Raw genomic sequence first — 24,802 nt, forward strand, 5'->3', positions numbered from 1 at the left:
AACTCTAAAGATGGTCATCAAACCACAAGAGAACAAAAGAGGAAGGGAAGAAAACAGACCTACAAAAACAAACTCAGGCTTCCCTGGTGGTGCAGTGGATGTGGGTCCGTGCCCCAGTCCAGGAAGATCCCACATGCCACGGAGCAGCTACTAGGCCTGTGAGCCATGGCCGCTAGGCCTGCGCGTCCGGAGCCTGTTTTCCGCAACGGGAGAGGCCACAACAGTGAGAGGCCCGCGTACCGCAAAAAAAAAAAAAAAAACCAAAATGATTAAGAAAATGGCAATAGGAACATACATATTTACATTACATTTACATTACATACCTTGAATGTAAATGGATTAAATGCTCCAACCAAAAGACACAGACTGGCTGAATGGATACAAAAACAAGACCCGTATATATGCTGTCTACAACGGGCCCACTTCAGACCTAGGGACACAAACAGGCTGAAACTGAGGGGATGGAAGAAGGTATTCTATGCAAGTGGAAATCAAAAGAAAGCTGGAGTAGCAATACTCATATCAGACAAAATAGACTTTAAAATAAAGACTATTACAAGAGACAAAGAAGGACACTATATAATAATCATGGGATCAATCCAAGAAGAAGATATAACAACTGTAAATATATATGCATCCAACATAGGAGCACCTCAATATATAAGGCAAATACTAACAGCCATAAAGGGAGAAATCAACAGTAACACAGTAATGGTGGAGGACTTTAACATCCCACCACTTTCATCAATGGACAGATCATCCAGACAGAAAATCAGTAAAGAAACACAGGCCTTAAATGACACATTAGACTACATGGACTTAATTGATATTTATACAGCATTCCATCCAAAAGCAGCAAAATACACATTCTTCAAGTGCAAATGGACCATTCTCCAGGACTGACCACATGCTGGGCCACAAAGCGAGCCTTGGTAAATTTACAAAAAGTGAAATCCTATCAAGCATCTTTTCTGACCACAATGCTATGAGATTAGAAGTCAACTACAAGAAAAAAACTGTAAAAATCACAAACACATGGAGGCTAAACAATATGCTACTAAACAACCAGTGGATCACTGAAGAAATCAAAGAGGAAATCAAAAAATACCTAGAGACAAATGAAAATGAAAAGCACAACAATCCAAAACCTATGGAATGCAGCAAAAGCAGTTCTAAGAGGGGAGTTTATAGCTATACAATCTTACCTCAGGAAACAAGAAAAATCTCAAATAAACAACCTAATCTTAAACCTAAAGCACTAGAGACAGAAGAACAAACAAAACCTAAAGTTAGTAGCAGAAAAGAAATCATAAAGATCAGCGCAGAAACAAATGAAATAGAAACAAAACAGTAGCAAAGATCAATGAAACTAAAAGCTGGTTCTTTGAAAAGATAAACAAAATTGATAAATCTTTAAGCCAGACTCATCAAGAGAAAAGGGCGAGGACTCAAATCAATAAAATTAGAAATGAAAAAGGAGAAGTTACAACAAACACCACAGAAATACAAAGGATCAAAAGAGACTACTATGAGCAACTGTATGCAAATAAAATGGACAACCTGGAAGAAACGGACAGATTATTAGAGAAAGGTACAATCTCCCAAGACCGAACAAGGAAGAAATAGAAAATATGAGTAGACCAATCGCAAGCACTGGAATTGAAACTGTGATTTTTAAAACTCCCAACAAACAAAAGGACAGGACCTGGTGGCTTCACAGAATTCTACCAAACGTTTAGAGAAGAGCTAACACCTCTCCTTCTCAAACTCTTCCAAAAAATTGCAGAGGGAGGAAAACTCCCAAACTCATTCTATGAGGCCACCATCACCCTGATACCAAAACCAGACAAAATTACCACACAAAAAAGAAAATTACACTCCAATATCACTGATGAACATAGATGCAAAAATCCTCAACAAAATACTAGCAATACATTAAGAGGATCATACGCCATGATCAAGTGGGATTTATCCCAGGGATGCAAGGCTTTTTCAATATCTGCAAATCAATCAGTGTGATACACCATGTCAACAGACTGAAGAATAAAAACCATATGATCATCTCAATAGATTCAGGAACAGCTTTTGACAAAATTCAACACCAATTTATGATAAAAACTCTCCAGAAAGTGGGCATAGAGGGAACATACCTCAACATAATAAAGGCCATATATGACAAACCTACAGCTAACATCATGGTCAACAGTGAAAAGCTGAAAGCATTTCCTCTAAGATCAGGAACAAGACAAGGATGTCCACTCTCACCACTTTTATTCAACATAGTTTTGGAAGTCCTAGCTATGGCAATCAGAGAAGAAAAAAATAAAAGGAATCCAAATTGGAAAAGAAGAAGTTAAACTGTCACTGTTTGCAGATGATATGATACTATACATAGAAAACCCTAAGGATACTTACTATCAGAAAACTACTAGAGCTCAGCAATGAATTTGGTAAAGTTGCAGGTTACAAAATTAATACACAAGAATCTGTTGCATTTCTGTACATTTACAATGAAAGATCAGAAAGAGAAATTCAAGAAACAATCCCGTTTCCCATCACATCAAAAAGAATAAAATACCAAGGAATAAACCTACCTAAGAAGACAAAAGACCTGTACTCTGAAAACTATAAGACGCTGATGAAAGAAATCGAAGATGACACAAACAGATGGAAAGATATACCATGTTCTTGGATTGGAAGAATCAATATTGTCAAAATGACTTGGGTAGCCAAGGCAATCTACAGATTCAGTGCAATCCTTATCAAATTACCAATGGCATTTTTCACAGAATTAGAACAAAAAATCTTAAAATTTGTATGGAAACACAAAAGACCCTGAATAGCCAAAGCAATCTTAAGAAGAACGGAGCTGGGGAAATTATGCTCCGACTTCGGACTATACTATGAAGCTACAGCCATCAAACCAGTATGGTACTGGTACAAAAACAAATACAGATCAATGGACCAGGATAGAAAGCCCAGAAATAAACCCATGCACCTATGGTCAATTAATCTACGACAAAGGAGGCATGACTATACAATGGGGGAAAGGCAGTCTCTTCAATAAACTGTGCTGGGAAAACTGGACAGCTACATGTAAAAGAATGAAATTAGAACATTCTTTAATCACCATCACAAAAATAAACTCAAAATGGATTAAAGACCTAAATGTAAGACCTGGTGCTATAAAACTCTTAGAGGAAAACATAGGAAGAACACTCTTTGACATAAATCACATTAATATTTTTTTCTACCCATCTCCTAGAGTAATGGAAATAAAAACAAAAATAAACAAATGGGACCTAATTAAACTCAAAAGCTTTTGCACAGCAAAGGAAACTATACACAAAAAGACAACCCACAGAATGGGAGAAAATACTTACAAACAATGCAACTGACAAGAGATTAATCTCCAAAATCTACAAACAGCTCATGCAGCTCAATATCAAAAAAACAGACAACTCAATCAAAAAATGGGCAGAAGACCTAAATAGACATTTCTCCAAAGAAGACAAACAATAGCCAAAGCAATATCATATCATGGCCAAGAGGCACATGAAAAGATGCCCAACATCACTAATTATTAGAGAAATGCAAATCAAAACTGCAATGAGATATCACCTCACACCAGTCAGAATGGCCATCATCAAAATGTCTACAAACAATAAATGATGATGAAGGTGTGGAGAAAAGGGAACCCTCCTACACTGTTGGTGGGAATGTAAACTGGTACAGCCGCTATGGAGAACAGTATGGAGGTTCCTTAAAAAATTAAAAATAGAGCTACCATATGATCCAGCAACCCCACTCCTGGGCATATATCCAGAGAAAACCATAATTCCAAAGGATACATGCACCCCAATGTTCACTGCAGCACTATTTACAATAGCCAAGACATGCAAGCAACCTAAATGTCCAAAGACGAAGAATGGATAAAAAAGATGTAGTACATATATACAATGGAATGTTACTCAGCCATTAAAAAGGATGAAATAATGCCATTTGCAGCAACCTGGATGGACCTGGAGATTATCATACTGAGTGAAGTAAATCAGAGAAAGACGAATATCATATGATATCACATGCGGAATCTAAAAAAACCCGATACAAATGAATTTATTTACAAAATAGAAACAGACTCACAGACTTAGAAAACAAACTTACGGTTACCAAAGGAGAAAGGTGGGGGGCAGGGAAGGGATAAATTGGGAGTGTGAGATTGACAAATACACACTACTGTGTTTAAATAGATAACTAATAAGGACCTACTGTATAGCACAAGGACGTCTGCTAATAAGGACCTCCTGTATAGCACAAGGAAGTCTGCTCAATATGCTATAATAACCTAAATGGGAAAAGAATTTGAAAAAGAATAGATACATGTATAGCTGAATCACTTTGCTCTACACCTGAAAGTAACACAACATTATTAACTATACTCCAATATAAAATAAACATTTTTTAAAAGCTTCCAGAGACTATATAATCTTAAAATGAAGCACACCTGCCTGAGGAAGTTTACCACATAGGGCTAAAACTCCATTTGCTAGCTCCCTCCATTTGCTGGTAGTGATAAATACTGCCTTTTGCATGAATTAAATAAAGTCCATGCGATTAAAGTGGCAGTCAAACCTGGGACTTCCCACAACATTTCCCACGCAGGAGCCAGTGGGGCCCAGCCACCAGGGCATCTACGATGGAGGCTCTCTGTGGCCTCTGCCCCACAGCTTGCGCCAGCAGTCCTTTGGCTAGATGGATGTACGAAAAGACCAGCAGGCGCTCCTGTACACAGAGCAGGCTGCATACGCACACCCGTGTGCATCCGTCTCTACTCACCCAACTTCAAAGATGGATTTGCTGTTCTTCACAGCCAGGGCGAGACACTTTCCTCCTTCGCTTGTTATTTTGTTTTTTCCCAGTCTGCAGAGAGAGTTGTGCACACGTCAGCTACAGCTATGAGGGGACTCCAGCATCAGCCACCCTCGTCCTTGGCACAGAGCCCCTCTGGCCCCTCCTAGGAGGGGTGGTCTTTCTCCTGGGACCTACAGCAGCCCTCCCTGGGCGTCCTCTCAGGGAGGGGCCCAAAGCCCTGAAGAAAGCCAGTCGTGATTCCTCTCCAGGTGGTCACAATCTCTGCAGAGACTCAGGGACCCAAGTTCCCCCGGAGGTTCTTTAAATGACCTCTGAGCATCACTCATTTCCATCAGCAGACCAGAAGGTTCCCACTTCAACTGCAAATGGTCAAGGGGTAGGTTACCATCACCAGGCTCCTCCAAGGCTGGTGCTCTGACACCTTTGGCAGGACATTCCTGTGACACAGCCAGGGATCAGGCTCTCATCTGCAATGTTATGGCCTGAAAGTTTGCCTCCCCCTACCCCTACCAGAATCCATATGTTGAAATCCTAACCCCTAAGTGATGGTGCTAGGAGGTGGAACCTTTGGGAAGTGATAAAGTCACTCATCACAGCCCTCACAAATGGGATTAGTGACTTAGGAGTGAAGTCCAAGAAAGCTCCCTTTCCCCTTTTTCCACCACCACGTGAGGACACAGTGAGAAGGCACCATCTAAGAACAAGGCATTGGGCCCTCACCAGGCACCTAATCTGCTGGTGCCTCGATCCTAAGGTTCCCCAGCCTCCAGAATGGTCAGAAATAAATCTCTGGTGTTTATAAGCAACCTCGTTTATGGTATTTTGTTACAGAAGCCAAAATGGACAAAGACAATGTGGGACTTCCTCAGGGGAAAACGATCTCCAGAAAGGGTGATAGTTGTGGCCTTTCTTCCCGTTAGGAGTTAATGAAATCAAAATGCCACACTCTCGCCCCACCCATGGTAGGGGGCCCTTCCAAACACCAAGCCTCACCCACAGCTCACCTTCTACACACAGGTGTCCTGATTTGACCTGATTTGGCCCTGGGGCAAGCAGAAGGCAGCTCTAGGGTGGCATTTATTCTTTGCTTGAACGATGAAGGGTGACCAAGAGAAGCTACTGAAGACCCCGCTCGCTGTGCCCACCCCACTTACTTCAGGTGCGTGAGGCCTGTGCACTCATCCAGGATTCTGGCGATGTACGTGGCTCCGACATCGGTGATTTGGTTGTTGTATAAGCTTTGAGAGAAAGCATGGCCGTGAGAATTTAGGACCCCATTTTTTAAAGTGAGTGGGGGCTGTCTGCTGACTTACAAAGTCTAGGTCAAAAGGAGAAAGGAAGGGCACGTGGAGGGCTGAGTTTGGGGCTGTGGGGTCTCAGGCTGGGTTCAAGGCCAACTCTGCACGTTCCCCAGCTTTATGACCTGGGGCAAGGTACCGAGCTTCTCTGTGCCTCAGTTTCTCCATGTGTAATACAGGGGTAAGAGTTACGGCTCCCTCGCAGGGTCGTTATGAGGATTGTATGAGATCATCCCAAGCCCTTGCGTGTAAGTGCTCGATAAATGGCAGTTGAGGGGTACTTTCAGATTAAGATCACGATTGGCATCTTAAGGGATAAAAGTTTCTAAGCGTTAGAACCAACTCAGTGTCTACCTTTTCGTCACTTTACACCAATTCAACAATAAGGCAGAAAGGAGTTGCAAGTGGTAAGGAGACAGGTTTCCAGTGTTCCACAGTCATACAGAACTCCAGAGCCAAAAGGCAACCTGGGATTCAGGGCTTCAGTGTTCTCATGTGACAGCTGAGAAAACGGAGGCCCAAGGAAGCTGACGGGCTGGCTCCAGCTCAGAGAGTCAACGGCAGCCGTGGGGCTGGCGGGGCTGTGGCCCACAGTCTCTCCTGTCAAACCCCAAAACCCCAAAGACTCTGAAAACCCAAACTTCTTCCTAACTATTTTGGCAACCGACGTGGAGCTGTTCATGGTCTTTATCCCAACTGGTTTGAATGTTTATACCTTTTGCTGCAGAAATGTTAAAGTATCTAAAAATGGGGTACTGCCCTAGATCCCACTGGTCATGTCACTGCTAGGTAGCACGGGCACTAATTTCTGATTCGTGTCTTGCCCCAAGGGCTCTGGATGACAGATCATGGACCCGCCATAGTGAAATCTACCACATGAACAGTATTCTCACGTCAATAAAACATACCCCCAGGAATTCTGTCATTACAGCAATCAGTCCCCACCTGTAAAACTATCTGACTCTATTAGGATCCAAGTTATACAAGGGGGATGAGAAGGCTGAGGCTCAGTGAGGTTTCCTGGCTTGCTCAGAGCGGGCTGCTAGCCGAGCCAAAAGCAGGACCCAGGACTCCTGGCTCCCAATTCAGTGCTCTTCCTGGTACCCTGGGGCCATCAGTCTCAACCACCCGGTAATCCATAGGAATGGCAACCTCCTGCTGCTCTGTACTCTTACCATGTAGCTGTCGCAGTGTTCTAGAGAAATACATACCCTAAAAATGTCAGAATTTTGTATTTGGTCAGCTCTTCACACAGCACCTTCACCCCACTGTCGGTGATCTGGTTCACACTGAGTCTGAAAACAGCAAAGAAAGTTAAAAATCAGAGCGGCTGCTCACGGTGAAAGAGCATGAATTCCACAAGGATGCACAAGTCTATAGGCCCTGGAGTCTTCCCAGCTATAGATGTCCCCCCGAGAGAACTGGCCATAGCAGACAGCCACACAGCCCCTACAGACCCTGGTCTTCACGGGGCTGAGAGACCCACGAGAACCAGTCCATTGGCAAGGCTACAGCACAGCCCTGATTCGACACAAGGGCAACAAGGGACACCTGAAGGACACGTGTGGACAGCCACCTCTGATATCCTGCATTTGCCGGTGGCCTATGTGTCAATGTGGCTCTCACTGCACAGCGGGGGGCCGTGGGATTTGGACATGTGTAGAGCTGCATTTAGTGGTCATAAGGCTGGGGGAGTGGACGCTCCACCATCTTGCAAGTGCAGCCAGAAATGTGAGGGGTCCTGCAAAAGGCAGGACAGTCCCCACAAGAACTGTCCCACCCAAAATGCCAAGAGCCTTTCCATCTGGAAATGCATGTGTGAAACCTGACTTGCCACCTGAAAAGGTCAATCGAGGGACACAGCTCCTGAGGTGTGGTTCTGTGCGGGAAGTTCAACGGCAAGGGAGAAACAGCTGGATGAGGCAGGTCAGGGAGAGTGTGAGAGGTCCACACTCTCCCACTCCTCTTTAATGCAAATGCTGCTTCAGCAGGCCAGGCTTCAAGAGGGAGAGGGAAAAGAGGGCCTCAGGATGATGGATATCTCCTGGACAAGGCCCAGCGTGTGCGGGGATTGCTCTTTGAAAGCCCTATACTAGCAGGATATTTTGATTTGGCTAAAATGCAAAACAATTTTTTTTACTACCAGGTACTCTCTATAAACAGACTACCCTGATCTTCTCAATTCTCCACCCCTTTATTTAGGTGAGTCTGAGGGACAGAGTAAGGCTCAGAGATGGAGGAGCGTGAGGGATGAGCGAGGGTCAGGGGTGGGTGAAGGAACAGACCAGAGCTCAGCAATTTTTTTCTGTAAAGGGTCAGATAACAAATTTTTAAGCTCTGCAGGCCATCTGGTCTCTATTGCAACCACTCAGCTCTGCAGAGTGAAGCAGCCAATATATAAATAAATGAGTGTGACTGTATTCTAATAAAACTTTATCTATAAACACAAGCCGTGGGCCAAACTGGGCCACTTATTACACACTGTCCTCTGTGATAAGTAAAAGGCTGAAGAGGTAAAAGCTTGATTTTTAGGCCAATCAAAATGATCACGTCAGACACCCTGAACCCCTCCACTCATGGTACCCACCTTGGTGCTGGGGCACAGTGTGTACATACGCTGCATGACTATCCCAGGGTGGCACAGCCAACTAGTCACTCCCAATATCTGTGCTTACTTAGAAAGAGAATCCCTCATTTTTTAGCTGGGCACATGTGCTTAGGTTCTGCCCAGTAAGATCTAAGCAGAAGTCTCATTAGCAATAGCGGAGAAGTCTTCTTAAAAGAATGGGGTGTGTCCTAAACTTTAACTCAAAGATACATGTGCCCTTATGTTCACAGCAGCACTAGTCACAATAGTCAAGACATGGAAACATAAAAGTCCATCAACACATGAACAGATAAAGATGTGGCACATATATACAATAGAATACTACTCAGCCATAAAAAAAATAATGCCATTTGCAGCAACATGGATGAACCTAGAGATTATCGTACTAAGTGAAGGAAGTCAGAAAGAGAAAGACAAATATCATATGATATCACTTCCATGCAGAATCTAAAAAAAAACATACAAATGAACTTATTTACAAAAGAGAAACAGATTCACAGACTTCACAAACGAACTTACAGTTACCAAAGGGGAAAGGTGCGGGGGAGAGATGAATTGGGAGTTTGGGATTGACATATACACACTACCATATTTAAAACAGATAACCAACAAGGACCTACTGTATCGCACAGGGAACTCTGCTCAATATGCTGTAATAACCTAAATGGAAAAAGAATTTGAAAAAAACAGACACATGTATGTGTATCACTGAATCACTTTGCTGTACACCTGAAACTAACAACATTGTTAACTATACTCCAATATAAAAAAAAAAATGTGGTACATATATACAATGGAATACTACTCAGCCATGGAAAAGAATGAAATAATGCCATTTGCAGCAATGTGGATGGACCTAGAGATTATCATACTAAGTGAAGTAAGAAAGAGAAACTCAAATACCATATAACATCACTTATATGTGGAATCTAAAATATGACAGAAATGAACTTCTCTACAAAACAGAAACAGACTCACAGACATAGAGAACAGATTTGTGGCTGCCAAGGGTGGGGAAGGTAGGGATGGACTGGGAGTTTGGGATTAGCAGATGCAAACTACTATATACAGAATGGATATACAACAAGGTCCTACTGTATAGCACAGGGAACTATATTCAATATCCTGTGATAAACCATAATGGAAAAGAATATGAAAAAGAATATATATGTATGTATAACTGAATCACTTTGCTGCACAGCAGGAATTAACACAACACTGTAAATCAACTGTACCGCAATAAAATTAATTTAAAAAAAAAGAATGGGGTGTGTCCTTTGCCCTTCCTTCTTCCTGGTGACTAGCATGTCAACTGAATGGCTGGAGCGTGAGCAGGCATTTTGGGCCAAGATATAGTAGTCAGGTACTGAGGACAGCAGAGCAGTAAGCAGGAGAGAGCCTGGGCTCTTGATGGTCATTGAGACCTCACAGCAGCCCAGAACTGCCCTCCTTTAGATTTTTGCATGAGAGACAAATAAGTCTGTAACTTCTCTAAGCCACCAGTATTGTGAGTTTTCTCTAACAGCCAAAACTAATCCTCACTGATGCCCTCAGGGAGCTCAAAATGCTTCCTTAGGGTTGCCCATTTCTTCCTGCCTTCTCTTGTGCTGGTTTGGAGGCAAACCTGGGGACCACCATACTGGTGCAGAGCTTCCATCTTATGAAATGGTCACAGGGAGGCACTGAGTGTGAGGTTGCCTGAGGCTACAAACAGAGATGCTGGCTGAGAGCTCAGAAAATAGATTCCAGGCTTCCCAGTGCCCAGGCCGGGGCAGGTTTGGGCTCCCTACAGGCCCCCCATCCCCCCACAATGTATGCTCTGGCGTTTGTGTAACAGGTACCTGGAATCGGTTCCAAATCCCATCTGCTCTTCAGAAATGCATGAGCCAAGTAGTGGAGAACTGAAACCCCCGTAGGGATTTACAAGGTGTATTTAATACAGAAAATGCTAATAGAAGAAAGGAGGCTGGTTTTTCTTTCCTCTAAACCATCCAACAGGAAACGAATCGAGAGTCAGCATTCTTTACTGAGATCCCCTGGCAGCTCAGGGCTGCCCGCTTTTTTCGTGGAAGTTAACTAAGGCTCATAAGCACAAAGTGTGCTGCTTCTCACCATGAAGCTTTCACGTGCCGGAAACATTGCACGGACTATCTCTGAGCCTCACATGAATCTCAAACGGTTCTTTACGATTCCGGCTCCACCATGGCCCACCTGTGTGACCTTGAGCCACTTAACTTCTCTGTGCCTCTGCTTCCTCGTTTGCCAAAATGGAGATGATAACAGTACCTACCTGATAGTGTTGTTAAAAGGATTAAACCAGGTAATATTTTTAGTGCACTTCACCCATTCTCAATAAATGCTGATTGTTATTACTGTAATTGTTAGGATAGGAGAATCTCTCTTCCAGATGAGGACGCTGAAGCTCAAAGAGGTTAAGCAGCTTTTGCTCAAGGACACCCAGCTGGGGCCCATCCAGGTCCACCTGACTTCGAAGCTTTGCTCGTTACCCTCTGCCACCCTGAGACAGAGAAGCTCTGGATGTTCCCAGACCCCCGGCCATGAGTTCCAGGATAATCCAGGAGATCCCGCTCCACAGTGCCAGTCCTGGTGTCCCCTGAGCCCTGGTGGCCCCGCCAGCTGCTCCCGGAACCTGGAGGTCTCACCTGATGACGGTGAGGCGGCTGAAGCAGGGCTGCAGTTCCCGCACACCATAGTCATTGAGATTGTTGTTGTCCAGGTCGAGCGCAAGGCGCTTGGGGAAGTGGTGCAGGACGAAGGAGAGGGCGCTGCAGTCGGCCGAGCAGACGTTGCAGAAGGTCAGCTTGAGGTAGTTGGCGCAGATGCCCCTGGCCGCCAGCTGCCCCACCTTCTCGCTCTGCGTCTCATAGATGCAGCGCAGCATCCAGACGAAGGTGGGCATGGCCTGCACCTGGCTGAATCCCCCAGACCGAACTCGGGGCAGGTGCTTCAGGTGGGAGCGCAGGCTGGCGAACAGGTAAGCCCACAGGGCCCTGCGCTTTCTCCGCAGGGTGGCGGCAGGCACCAGGTGCCGCAGGAGTTTCTGTTTGTCTTTGGATAGCAGCCCGCACAGGAAGAGGTTGGTGAAATGAAAGTGATCCTTGTTCTTAAAGGGGTCTTCCCCGGCCAGGCCGCGGCCCCTCAGGCACTGGATGGGTAGGAAGCGGGGATAGCAGGACGCAGCTGCTGCCTCCCCGTGAGGAGCCCACTCCTGGAAGAAGCAGAGCAGCTCCCGAGTGCCCACCTTGTCGTCCACCACCAGAAAAAAGGCAGCAAAGAAGGCCTGGAGGGTGAGGTGGAAGAACTCATAGGACTGCTGGTCCCCTTCGAGGCCCAGCTCCGGCACGGCCCGCAGGAAACCCAGCTGCAGGTCCCCCTCCTGCACCTCGGACGCCTGCACCTCCTCCTGGCTGAAGACGAAGAAGCTCTTCTCCATGCCCCGGTGAGCCACCTGGCCCAGCGAGTGCAGGGTGCCCCGGCCGGCGCGGAAGGTCTCCGTCTGGCTCCGCGTGTTCCGCTGCACCAGGCTGGTGGGCTGCGTCCTGTTCAGGTGGACCTCGGTGACCAGCAGGAAGACGTCGGTCAGCGTCACCGCGCGGTCGGGCAGCTGCAGGAGGCCGTCGAAGGTGTCGTAGAAGTGCTGGAAGCACCGGAAGATGATCCAGCAGAAGAGGGGCACGGCGCACAGGCTGAAGAGGTTGGCGTTGGCTTCCAGCTGATCCAGCAGGCGCTGGCGCACGGCGCGCTCGGGGAACATCCTCCCAGCGTAGGCGCGCAGGTGGCTGGGGGAGAAGCCGCGCAGGAGCACCTTCTTCCAGAGGAGATGCCGCGGGATCTCGACGCCCGTGCGGGCCGTGAGCAACTTGTGCGCCCCCTTGAGCAGCTTCCCGCTGAGCAGGTTGGCCAGCAGGACCAGGGGGTGGGCGGGCTCCCAGGGGGAGGAGGTGTCGGGCTCGCCGCTCAGGTCGAAGTCCGAGTGAAGCTCGTCCAGGCCGTCGAAGGTGAAGAGGGCCGTGTGCGGGAAGCGCAGCAGGAAGGCGAACACCTCCTCGGGGTCCTGCTCCGGGTAGCAGTAGTGCTTGAAGAGCAGGTCCTGCAGGCACAGCGAGGCGCTCTCCTTGAAGCAGCTGAAGGTGCGGCAGCGGAAGTGGAAGAAGAACCTGAGCTCAGCGTCCAGCTGGCCCGCGGCCCAGAGGCTCTGCAGCCGCTGCAGCAGCATGGACTTGCCCACGCCCGCGTCACCAAAGATGAAGATGGTCTCGCCCTGCTCGTTGAGGACCCCCGTGGAGGGGTCCAGGAGGCAGGCCAGGCTGCCCAGGCTGCCCAGGCTCTCGTTGCCGAAGTCGACCAGCTCCACGACAGTGTCCGTGTACATCTCCTCCAGCAGCAGCTCCTCCTTCTGGGCGTAGCACAGGACGAACTTGGAGTCGCGGCCCAGTTGCTGTCGCAGCTTCTGGCTGTATCTGCTCACTGCAGGGAGAGTGGCGCCAGGTGAGAGGTGGAAGTAGGTGGGGAGACAGAGACACAGGTGGAAAGTGCACCAAATAGGGAGGTCTCAGGCGGAGAAGCAAGCACACAGGAAAACAAACCCGCAGCCTGGACGCTCAGGCTAAGTGCGAGCACTCCTCAAGTACGAAGAGCCAGCGCTCCAGAATCTGCGGGCCCTTGGGCCTCCACCCCTCTGTCTGACCTCAGATTTGGCCGGCCAGCGGGGACAGAATCCAACTGGGATCAGTGTCAGAGACAGGCTCCCTACTCCTCTGCGCAAGCTGTCACTGAACTCCAGCTCAAAACTGAAGCCCCCTCAAATGTGACGGCCAGACCACGTGGCCCTGCTGCCCCAGCCCAACCCCAGGGTCCTGCCCAGACAGCGCAAGCCAGTCCCCACTGAAACTTGTATCGTTGAGGAAGAAATTGCCCTAACCTTTCTTGTGCTTATGACACTGTTCTTAAAACAACAAGGAGTCTCATACAACCTAATGCCGAAACTTGTTGCGATGAGATACAACAGCTGACGTTGATATGGACTAAAAAGGGGCTGTGCTTCACCGTAACTGAGTGAGCAAACTAAAGTGAAAACTGGCCTTCTTACACTACACAGGGCACAGAGGCCCTGGTTCTAAAGCTGAGGCCTGGGGATCACTGATGCTCAGCACGTGCCGCAGGGGGAGCCCTGGGCGTGCCCACGGGGAAGTACATGGGTTAATATGCTGACATGGGGTAACATGCTGACGTACGTGCCATGCTCTCAGCAGAAACGAGCTACAAAATGAGCTTACTCCAGACAAAAAAAGGGTGTTCCAAAATTCCTTTAAATCGTTTTTGGGTCTTAATGATAATTCAATTAACAAAAATTGGACACACTTTGCACATTTCCAGATTCATCTACAACCCTTTCCCATCAACTTAGTCCCACTTGGTTGTCAGCTTAAAATTTGTGAAGTGAGTTCTATTTTTTTAGTTTTGGTAACGGAAAATTTACAGACTATAAATTCACCTATTTTACAGCAGGTATTGTTGTCAATGATTTTAGTAAGTTTACAGAGTTAACGCAAACATCACTAAAATCCAGGGGTACACTCTCGATCTCTGCCCCACCCCTGGCCCTAGGAAACTGCTGACCTGCTTCCCGTTTCTATAAATTTGCCTTTTCTGGACATTGATATCAATGGATTCATACAATATGTCATCTTTCACATCTGGCTTCTTGTAGAGTGAATTATACTTTCAAAGCTGTTACAGGAGCTGGGTAAAGGAGCCAGTGGAGAAGTCTTCTGCAAGAACTCTTCATCACAGGAATATTTTCCTCTTATCTTGGGGAAGGTAACAAAGTGAGGTGGGCAGGGGCAGTAACAGTAAGAAGCTAGCAGTGGCCGGCTGGTAACTGCAGAAGCAAGAGCTTGTCCCTGACACTCTGTCTCTTGGTCTGGTTTCCCCTAAATACACACCTGACACTCTGGGACACTGTCCTTTGTTTCTGTTTTCAAGGTCAAACTGGATTCTTTAAAACTCAGAGTTTGGAAGCTCAGTGCTGGTATGTTGCCAACAACTGTCTGGAAGTGGAGAGACCACAGGCACGGAAAGATGATTCCCTGGTCCCCAGACCAGACTGTGGTCCCAATGTTGTGCTCTCTCAGCACCTTGAACTGCTGTTGTCCTTATCACCATTTGCAACTACACATTTGTGTCATTATTTACTGCCAGTCTCCTGCACTAACCTCTGAGGTCCCTGAGGGCAGGAACCGTAGCTGGGTCTGCTCCCTATTGTACCCCTGGCATCCAGCACACCCCGCCCTGGCACATGCCGAGTACATCATAAATACCTGCTGAACTAATCATTTAACTAAAAGGGGCCCATGGTGCTTTGGAAATAAGGACTGGCAGTCAGGGGTGATAGAAGAATTCTTTGCCTGGAATCAAATTTGGAAAGATCTTCAAGAAGGAAAGAAATGCAAACTTGAATTTGTACAACCACTAAAATGTCTAGATAGGTCAGAAAAGGAAGTCAGAAAGAGGTCAGAACAGAGGTCATTCCTACACTTCCATGGCTCCCTACGTAAATCAGGCCAGCTATCTGTGGTCAGTTCAATCACAGTTCCCTTGGCTGCACTAGGGTGACAGGGACCAGCTCTCCTTTCTAAAAGGAACACAGCAGCCAAGCCTGCTGCCTGAGGCGGAAGGCAGGGCTGGTCAAGGCGGACCCCGCCTTTATCCCCTGCTGGACCCACACAGATAGCATTTCCAAGCCCCGGGGGCCTTGCTTGCTTGGTGGCTGCGGTCTCCCCGGGGGCTGACTCATACCTGGATCGGTGTTGACAACTGCTTTACTCTGAATGAGCTGGGAAGGGGAGAAGCTGATCTCCGACAGCCAAGGCCTGAGGTCCACGTAAGCGTCTGTGAGTCGCTGTAGCACATAGAGGAAGAACTCGGACACCTCCTCGCCCTTGCTCTGCACCAGGTCCAGAATTCTGCGGACCTAGTGCGGCACAAGCAGTAAGGTGTGAGCCGGCACTAGGGGTGTCTGCCCCCTGGAGAGGCTCCCACGCGGGGCTTTGAGCTCTTACTACAGCCTCGAGCTTGACCGTCCACCCAGCTGGTATGAGATGCTACACGCCAAATGCCCAGGATCTGTAAAATGGACCGCCTGAGCAAGAAACAAACTGCACAGCTCTAGGAAACCAGAGGCTTCCAGGAGCCTAAAAATAGAAAGGTCAGACTCACAGCTAGAGCCGAGCGCCCCCCTGGAATTTCCCTTTCCCTCCTTTGCCCTCTTAAGCTAACACTTTTGCTCTCTGGGAATGAGTGCTGAGGGGGAGAAAGTTACCCGTTAGGCATAATGAGACGGGTGCTGGGCCACACAGCCAGGGGACAGCAGACCCCCGTGTAAGGGGTACCTTACAAAAGCTTTTCGTCTTATTAAAAATTCAGGGAAAAAACCCACAACAGTGTTCTACTGTGCTTTTCCCAGAAACCCTTCTGGTCTCTCCTAAGCCCAACAGGATCATGTTACAAATGAGTTCTGTCACTCTTCTCCCCAAGAAGGAGGTTTTCCTCTTGCCATTCCCTTTTTCAGAAGATGACACAAAGCTAAAGTGAAACTAAGGGCTGTGAAGACTTCCCACAGTGGAGTGTGGAAGATTCTTTACCGTGGACCCAGGCTGGGATGCAGCCATTCCTCACCCAGAGGAATTCTCAGAGCCGTTCCCAGCAGTGAGCAGCTCTCCAGAGTTGAAGGGCACGGACTGGGCAGCACTGCTAGTGTTTCCTGCTCGTTTTCTTTTTAAAGAATTCACTCATTTAAAGTGAACTGGAAAACAAGTTGTTTGAGAACCAATACGCACAGCAAGGAGAATGGAGAGGTCAGAAGAGTTTGCTGTGTTTCAGGAACACAGAAGTGAAATACGTAACTGTGGAATGAGCTGGTAACTCAAGCCTTTCTGTGCGGTAGATAAGCCCCGACAGGAAATTCCACCCAATGTACCGCACTCCCAAAGCTCTTCACCCAGGTCAATGGGGAGAAGCCCCGTCTGGCCACCAAGGCTGGCATCCCTGTCACCGGCACCTTGTCGGGCTGCGTGGGGCAGGCACACACGATCTCCACGTCTTCGGCGGAGAAGTACTCATTCTGCAGCAAGTTGTCCAGCAGACACTGAGTGTTGCGGACGTGAGTGACCAGATGCTCCCGGTTGACCTTCAACAATTTGATGTAGGAGTGCGACTCTGACCGGATTATTTCCATCTCACTGCGGCCCTGCTTTTCCATGGTTACAGGAGCAAGTGGCTGCTTTTCCCAAATTCATTTTTGGCTGCATGTGCCTTCCTGGCAGAAGGGCGATCAGGATCCACGGCCACAGCCTCTCAGTGCAAACCCTGAAGAGACAGAGGAAGTCACCAACAAAACCAAAGCCATGGGAAAGATCCCTCCCCCTTTCTCCGGTCCTGGAATTTCTCTATTTAGAACAGGAAGGAGTCATACTTACGATATTTGATCTGAGACGCAATAAAGTAAAAATCATAATTTAATTGCTCCCGCTTGTGGGTTACACCACTAGGGTAGATGACCAGAGGTAGACAACACTATTGTTTAACAAAACTTCTTAATTATTATTATTTTTTTAGTGTGCCTCAGTCCTAGATTGGGATAGGGGTGCAAAGGTATATTTTCCAAATTAGGTCACTGGAATTGGAAGTTTCCACGTGCCCTATGAGGGGACAGCACCCAGACTTGGAAGCAGAGGAGCTATGAGGTTGGTGGGAGAGAGGGTCTGAGCACAAAACGGCCCGAGGAGAGCACGAGCCGGCATGAAGTCTCCTGTGGTAGCCACAGCCCACGAACCTGGGAACAGTGATGTGTCAGTCATTACTGCCTGTGCTGGGTTGTGCTGTAGCTCTCCCCACACCCCTGCCCCAGCTCTCCTTATATCTCCAGCCAAGTTGGCCACATACAAGCACCTCAGGGAATGAAGGAGCAGCAATGGCCATTATGGAGTGAAGCAGGACAGAAGAAAGGTGAGAGGGAGAGGTGACAACGTCTCCCTGGAAATCCCTGAAAACCTCATGCATGTGCTGAACTTCCTGCCTCGGTAGGGACAGGGGCCCAAGCTCTTTTATTTGGGTATTAAAAAAATACCTTGAGTTTATCTGCACTACCCCAGAACTGCACTGATTTCTTTCTTTTAGAGTAAGATCTCTCAGCCACTTAATTCTCCAGTCATCCTGTGGATATAAATGGATCACACGCTTGGAAGTAGAAAGGCCTTGAACTGGCCACTTAGTCCTTTGTCTAAAACGCACACACTCTGGAGAGAGAGTTTTAAATGTTTTTTGTAGAACTCAAAAAAAAAAATTCATAGACCTCTAAACATGTATGTTTCATGAGCCCACATATGTTAACATTCAGGTCTAGTGGTTCTCACATTTTTTCCACAAAGTCACATACTAGTCTCTGATCTTTGACACACCTGCATTTTTTCTTCTTTTACCTATCAAGTTGCCAAATGCAAGCCTTATACAGATTCTCAGTGGGACCCCACACAGTAACCTTCCTTTCATAACCTGACTGATTGAGCAAAAGACAGTACATTCTAACATTCTAAACAACAGAAAGGGACTTCCCTGGTGGCGCGGTGGTTAAGAATCTGCCTGCCAACGCAGGAGACATGGGTTTGAGCCCTGGTCCGGGAAGATCCCACATGCTGCGGAGCAACTAAGCCCATGCACCACAACTACTGAGCCCGCGCTCTAGAGCCTGCAAGCCATAACTACTGAGCCCATGCACCACAACTACTAAAGCCTACGTGCTCCAGGGCCCACGTGCCGCAACTACTGAGCCCGTGTGCCACAACTACTGAAGCCCGAACGCCTAGAGTCCATGCTCCACAACAGGAGAAACCACCGTAATGAGAAGCCCGCGCACCACAACGAATAGTAGCCCCTGCTCGCCACAACTAGAGAAAAGCCTGCGTGCAGCAACGAAGACCCAACGCAGCCAAAAATAAATAAATTAAAAAAAATAAACAACACAAAGGCAAGAGATTCTTACCAAATGGAATTTAAAGGGATGAAAATGAGTGATTAGCTACTATTGCACTAAAAGTATGCTGATTGATTTGACTCTAATTCAGCTTTTTCAGTTGTCGTCAATTCTATGACCCACTTAAGGATCCATAGCTTTAGAAAATTAGTTCCCTTACGGGATACCAGTTGATAATGTTAAATGTATATTTAAATTACTGGTTAATAATACCTTTTTAAGTTTTTGTCATGTGTTCTTTGAAGAAAGTGAGAATATTTTAAAACAACATTCTCTCCTTAAATCTTCAATTTCCAATTTCTTTCTGGAATCTGAAAAGTCAAAAAGAAAAATAAGAGAGAAAGGTTTCTTTGAAAACACTCTTAGGGCTTCCCTGGTGGCACAGTGGTTAAGAATCTGCCTGCCAATGCAAGGGACATGGGTTCGAGCCCTGGTCCGGGAAGATTCCACATGCCGGGGAGCAACTAAGCCTGTGTGCCACAACTACTGAGCCTGCGAGCCACAACTACTGAAGCCCACGTGCCTAGAGCCCGTGCTCCGCAACAAGAGAAGCCAACGCGATGAGAAGCCCGCGCACCGCAACAAAGAGTAGCCCCCCCCCCCGGCTCGCGGCAACTAGAGAAAGCCCACGCACAGCAACGAAGACCCAACACAGCCAAAAATAAATAAATAAATAAATTTATATTAAAAAAAAAACACTTGTGCTGAATGGTGAGCAAATAAATGAATGAATGAATGAAATTGGAGAAAGAATAATTTTTTAAATCCACAACTGTAGGATCTCAGAGTACTCTCTTTATCTTCTTCCTTTGGGACAGTGTTTTCGAAATCTCAGTCATTCAGGCACCATAGTCACTTTTCTTGGCCATAATTGAGTCCCATAAGCAAAGTTATTTGCTTAACTTTTTGCTTTAAATTGACTTGACTTTACAACTCAGACTAATTTTAAAGGAAAATTTATATTACCATTGTAAACAAAAGAATCATTTGCAATAAATAGAAAGTAATACAAAAATAAATTCACTAGAAATAAAATCATGCTATTGTACTCCAGCTCAACAGTGTTGAAAGGTTCTTGGTCTGAGGCCTGTTTTCTCTTAGAAGCATTTGAGAGGTATTAAAGACATAGTAGCACAAGATTGAGACTTTCTCTTTGAGATCATGGTAAATCTGAGAGAGCTGGAAAGGGAATTGCCTTCCCCCCTTGGTGATTCAGGGTTTTTTCATCCTTGGCTCCATTCTTACCAAGGCTTGGAATGGGTGTTACACAATGCCCCTCACTCCTCCACTCCCAACCCTCATCCATCCTCACTGTGGGTCCCATTTCACTCCTGGCTTCTGCCTCTTCCAAGCCTGTGATTCCCACAAAACTAGTGACGTGTCTTCCCAGCCCTTCCCCATAGTATCACCCACAGACATCACTACCTCTTACCATCAAAGGCAGAAACTTAAGGAAAATCCACTTATTTATGGCCACCTAACCAAAGCAATGAATTACATGTCAGCCAGTTGGCAAGGAGGCTGTCATTTTGCAACATCCAGAGCTCTGGTTTGAGATTTAATCAGATTTGCAGAGTTTGCTCAATTCAGCAGGAACTTAACAAGGCATGGACGATGGGAAAGGAAACAAAGAGAGCTGATCCTGTCCCGGTAAACAGAATCCAAGGGCAGAGACCAACTCAACATCACGGAACACTGCAGAGAAACTCAGTTCACGGGCATCTGGTTCCCAGAAATACTGATGCCAGAAACGACTCTGAATTGGCTTTTCAGATTAGTTTCTCAGAAAGTCAAGCGAGATGGGGGTTAAAGAAGTAAGGTCACTGATAATTCTGTAAACTCAGGAAGAAAATAAGTATAGGACCTAGTGGTTTAGAATGAAGGGAAATTCCTTTCAGTGATTAGATTCAATTTTGCATGCTTGAAAATATCAGAAAATACGATACAAAAATGCTATTGATCGCACGGTGAGACAGGAACTTTCATACAAGGAATGTAAACGGATGGAAAACTTCCAGAAAGCCATTTGACGTATTTATCAAGAGCCTGTGAAAAGTTTCGATTTAGTAACTTCTCATTCTAGAACTCTGCCTTCTGAAGAGGTTCAGAGGTTCGGACAATTTTTTTTTTTTAAACAAGGGGCTTCCACTGCCAGCTCTGATAAGGTAGCTTGTTGTTCCCACAGAGGGCAACTACAGGTGGGTGGATCAGCAGGTTGGGGTACATTCATACAGTAGAGTGCTATTCAAAAGTAAATGTGAGGGACTTCCTGGTGGCACAGTGGTTAAGAATCCACTTAACCAGGGGACACAGGTTCAAGCCCTGATCCGGGAAGATCCCACATGCCGCAGAGCAACTAAGGCCATGCACGACAACTACTGAGCCTGTGCTCTAGAGCCTGCAAGCCACAACTACTGAGCCCACGTGCCACAACTACTGAAGCCCGTGTGCCTAGAGCCCGTGCTCCACAACAAGAGAAGCCACCGCAGTGAGAAGCCCACGTGCCGCAAGGAAGAGTAGCCCCCACTCGCCGCAACTAGAGAAAGCCCGCACACAGCAACGAAGACCCAACGCAGCCAAAAATAATTTAAAATAAATTTTAAAATAAATATGAATGAAACACTAATATGACATGAATGAGTATCAAAGATGTTATGCTGAGAGAAAGAAGACTCAAAAAACCATGTAGTATATGATTCCATTCATATGATTCTAGAAATCTGATCTAGATCAGAGCAGTGGTTTCCTGGGTAGGGGGACAGGAGCAAAGGAGAAATTGACTGCATATTGCTGGGGTGGTAGAAATGTTCTTTATCTTGCAGTATCACATATATAGAGAGAGAGATATATAAAATACATACATGTGTATATATATTATACATACATATATGTCACATGTGAATATATGTATCACTGCATAAATGTGTAGATATGCACATCACATGTGTGTGTGTGGTGTGTGCATATACAACATATGTGTATGTATGTATATTATGCATACACACACACACATGATTTGTCAAAAGTCATCAACTTGTACACAGAAAATCTCTGAATGTTACTGTATGGGAAAAAAACCTTCACTGAAGTATTATGTAAAGGCAGAATACATTTCCAGGTAAATAAAAACTGAGAGACATTGTGGCCAGCATAGCTGCACTAAAATAAGTACTGAAGATTCTTTTAGGTAGAAGAAAAATGATCCCAAACTAAAACAAAATGAGAGCAACAGAAAGTTCTAATATGTGGGTAAATATAAATGTATATTGACTGAACAAAACATTATTATCTTGTGGGGTCTAAAATATATGTAGAATTAACATTTAAACAAGGGAGACTGTGCAAGATGGCAGACTAGAAAGGCCCTGAGCTCACCTCCTCCTATGGAACACCAAAACCACAACTATTTGCAGAACCATTGATGAAAATGACTGGAACCTGCCAGAAAATTTCTTATACAACTAAAGATATAAAAAAGGAAGCATAGAGAGGCAGGTAGGAGGGGCAGAGCTGCCATATAGTCAAGTCCCACATCCCTGGCTGGGCAATCCACAAACAGCAGAATAATTTTGACCGCACAGGTTCTCCCAAAGGAGTGAGAGGTCCGAGCCGCATGTCAGGCTCCCAGCCCAGGGCTCCTGCACCAGGAAGATGAGCCCCCAGAACATTTGGCTTTGAAGTTCAGTGGGGCTTACTTCTGAGAGTCCAAGAGGGCTGGGGGAAATAGAGACTTCACACTGAAAGGACACATAAGATCTCACATCCTCTGGAACCCAGGGCAGAAGCAGGAATTTGACCTGAGGCTGGGTCAAACCTACCTGCTCTTCCTAGCGCATCTCCTGGAGAGGCAGGAGGCAACTGCAGCTCACCCTGGGGACACAGGCACTGGCAAAAGCCATTTTGGGGAGCTCTTTCTACCATGTGGACACTGGTGCTGGCAAAGCACCATTTTGGAATCCTCCCTCTAGCTTATTAACCCCAGGCCCCAGCCCCACTTGGGGCACCAGTGCTGGGACACCTCAAGCCAAGCAACTAACAGGGCATGGACACATCCCCACCCACCAACAGAGAGGCTGCTTTAAGACCCTTTGATCCACAACTGCCTCTGGACACAGCCCTGCCCACCAGAGGACCCAGGACCCGGCTCCACACACCAGTACACAGGCACTAGAACCAAGACCACCAGGACCCTCCAGCCGGAGTCCCTGGGACCCAGCTCCACCCAGCAGTGGTCAGGAACCAGCACCAGAATCCCCAGGGCACCAGCCTCACCCACCAGTGAGCCTGCTCTAGCCCCCCCCGACCAGCTCCACCCACCAGGGGGCAGACAGCAGTTGCAAGAAAACCACAGTCCTGCAGCCTGCAGACCTCCCCAGTCATTAGCTGCCCAGACCCTGCCCTCGGACCAGTTGTGCCCAGGACCCGCCCACTAGCAGGCCAACACAAGCTTCCAGACACCTCAGGTCCTGCAGCCAACTGTGTCAGGAACTGGCCCCACCCACCAGTGGTCTGACACGTGCTCTGGGACCCTTGGGCTCTGCAGCCAGACCCCAGGACCCAGCTCTGCCTACCCGTAGGCCAGTACTAGCCCCAGGACCTGGCTTCGCCCACCAGTGGGTGAGCAACAGCCCCCAGGGTCTCCTGGACCCTGACTCAACCCACCAGTAACCCAGCACTAGTATAGTCCCCTGGAGTTCTGCAGTCAGTCACCTCATGACCCAGTCCCACGAACCAGCAGCCAACAGCCTCTGCACAAGGTAGGAACTGGCAACCGAACAGACCAAGGGCCAACCAAGCTTACCAGACTGTCCACATAGTCAGCCCACCACAACAGAAAGATCCATGCAGCCCTCATGGGGGAAGCCCTAGAGCAAACAGCTCTGGTGATGAAAGGGAAGCATCCTGAGACACATAGGTTGTCTACAAAAGGCTTATTCTTCAAGGCTGGGAAATGTAACCAACCTACCAGACACATAAAGAAAAAAAACAAAACAGCCACTTAGGCAAAATGAGGCGGCAGAATAACATGTTCCAAAGGAAGAATCAAGATAAAACCCCAGAAAAAGAACTAAGTGAAGTGGACACAGGCAATCTACCTGAGAATGAGTTCAAGGTAATGATCATAAAGATGATCAAAGAACTCGGAAGAATGGATGCACAGAATGAGGAGTCAGAAGCTTTTAACAAGGAGTTAGAAAATCTAAAGAACAACCAAACGGACACGAAGAATACAGCAACAAATAAAAAATACACTAGAAGGACCAACAATAGACTAAATGATACAGAGGAATGGACTGGCGAGCTGGAAGACAGTAGAGGAAATCACTGATGCTGGACAGAAAAAAGCATGAAAAAAAATGAGGACCGTTTCAGAGACCTCTGGGAAAATATCAAACACACCATATTTGCATTATAGGGGTCCCAGAAGGAGAAGGGAGAGAGAAAGGGGCTGAGAACATAATTGAAGGCATACTAATTGAAAACTTCCCTAACCTAGGAAAGGAAACACATCCATGTCCAGGAGGTACAGAGAGTCCCAAACAGGATCAACTCAAAGGGGAATACACCAACACGCACTGTAATTAAAATGGCAAAAATTAAAGATAATGGGAGAATATTAAAAGCAGCAATGGAAAAGCAACATGTTATGTACAAGGGAACTCCCATAAGGCTATCAGCTGACTTTTCAGCAGTAACTCTGCAGGGCAGAAGAGAGTTGCACAATATAAAGTGATGAAACGGAAAAACCTACAACCAAGAGTACTCTACCCAGAAAGACTCTCACTCAGATTTCATGGGGAGATCAAAAGCTTTACAGACAAGCAAAAGCTTTTAAAAGAGTTCAGCACCTCCAATCCAGCTTTACAAGAAATGTTAAAGGAACTGCCCTGAGCAAAAATGAAAAGGACACAATTAGCAACATGAAAATCATGAAAGGAAAAAAAATCTCATCAGTAAAGACCAACATATACA

The 24,802-nt window shown here is 46.6% G+C and overlaps 1 protein-coding gene across 7 annotated transcripts in view; it reads right to left on the reverse strand.

The window, feature by feature from the left end:
- NOD1 (nucleotide binding oligomerization domain containing 1) overlaps nt 1-24,802 on the reverse strand; it is a 92,890-nt gene that overhangs the window by 30,276 nt on the left and 37,812 nt on the right. For 4 of the 7 annotated variants that reach the window (XM_060020670.2, XM_060020674.1, XM_060020673.1 and 1 more), the window contains exons 2-7: nt 16,799-17,166; nt 15,598-15,772; nt 11,442-13,266; nt 7,382-7,465; nt 6,027-6,110; nt 4,837-4,920 (exon numbers count right to left, since the gene is read on the reverse strand). In XM_060020670.2, coding sequence (XP_059876653.1) covers nt 4,837-4,920; nt 6,027-6,110; nt 7,382-7,465; nt 11,442-13,266; nt 15,598-15,772; nt 16,799-17,059 — 2,513 coding nt within the window. In that variant the 5' untranslated portion in view covers nt 17,060-17,166. Of the gene's footprint in view, nt 1-4,836; nt 4,921-6,026; nt 6,111-7,381; nt 7,466-11,441; nt 13,267-15,597; nt 15,773-16,442; nt 16,698-16,798; nt 17,167-19,042; nt 19,141-24,802 lie in introns of those variants that run through there. The other 3 variants (XM_060020671.1, XM_060020675.2, XM_060020676.2) reach the window with 3 other exon arrangements.

Source organism: Delphinus delphis, chromosome 9 (genome assembly GCF_949987515.2).
Source record: "Delphinus delphis chromosome 9, mDelDel1.2, whole genome shotgun sequence".
In the NCBI taxonomy this organism is placed as follows: Eukaryota; Metazoa; Chordata; class Mammalia; order Artiodactyla; family Delphinidae; genus Delphinus; species Delphinus delphis.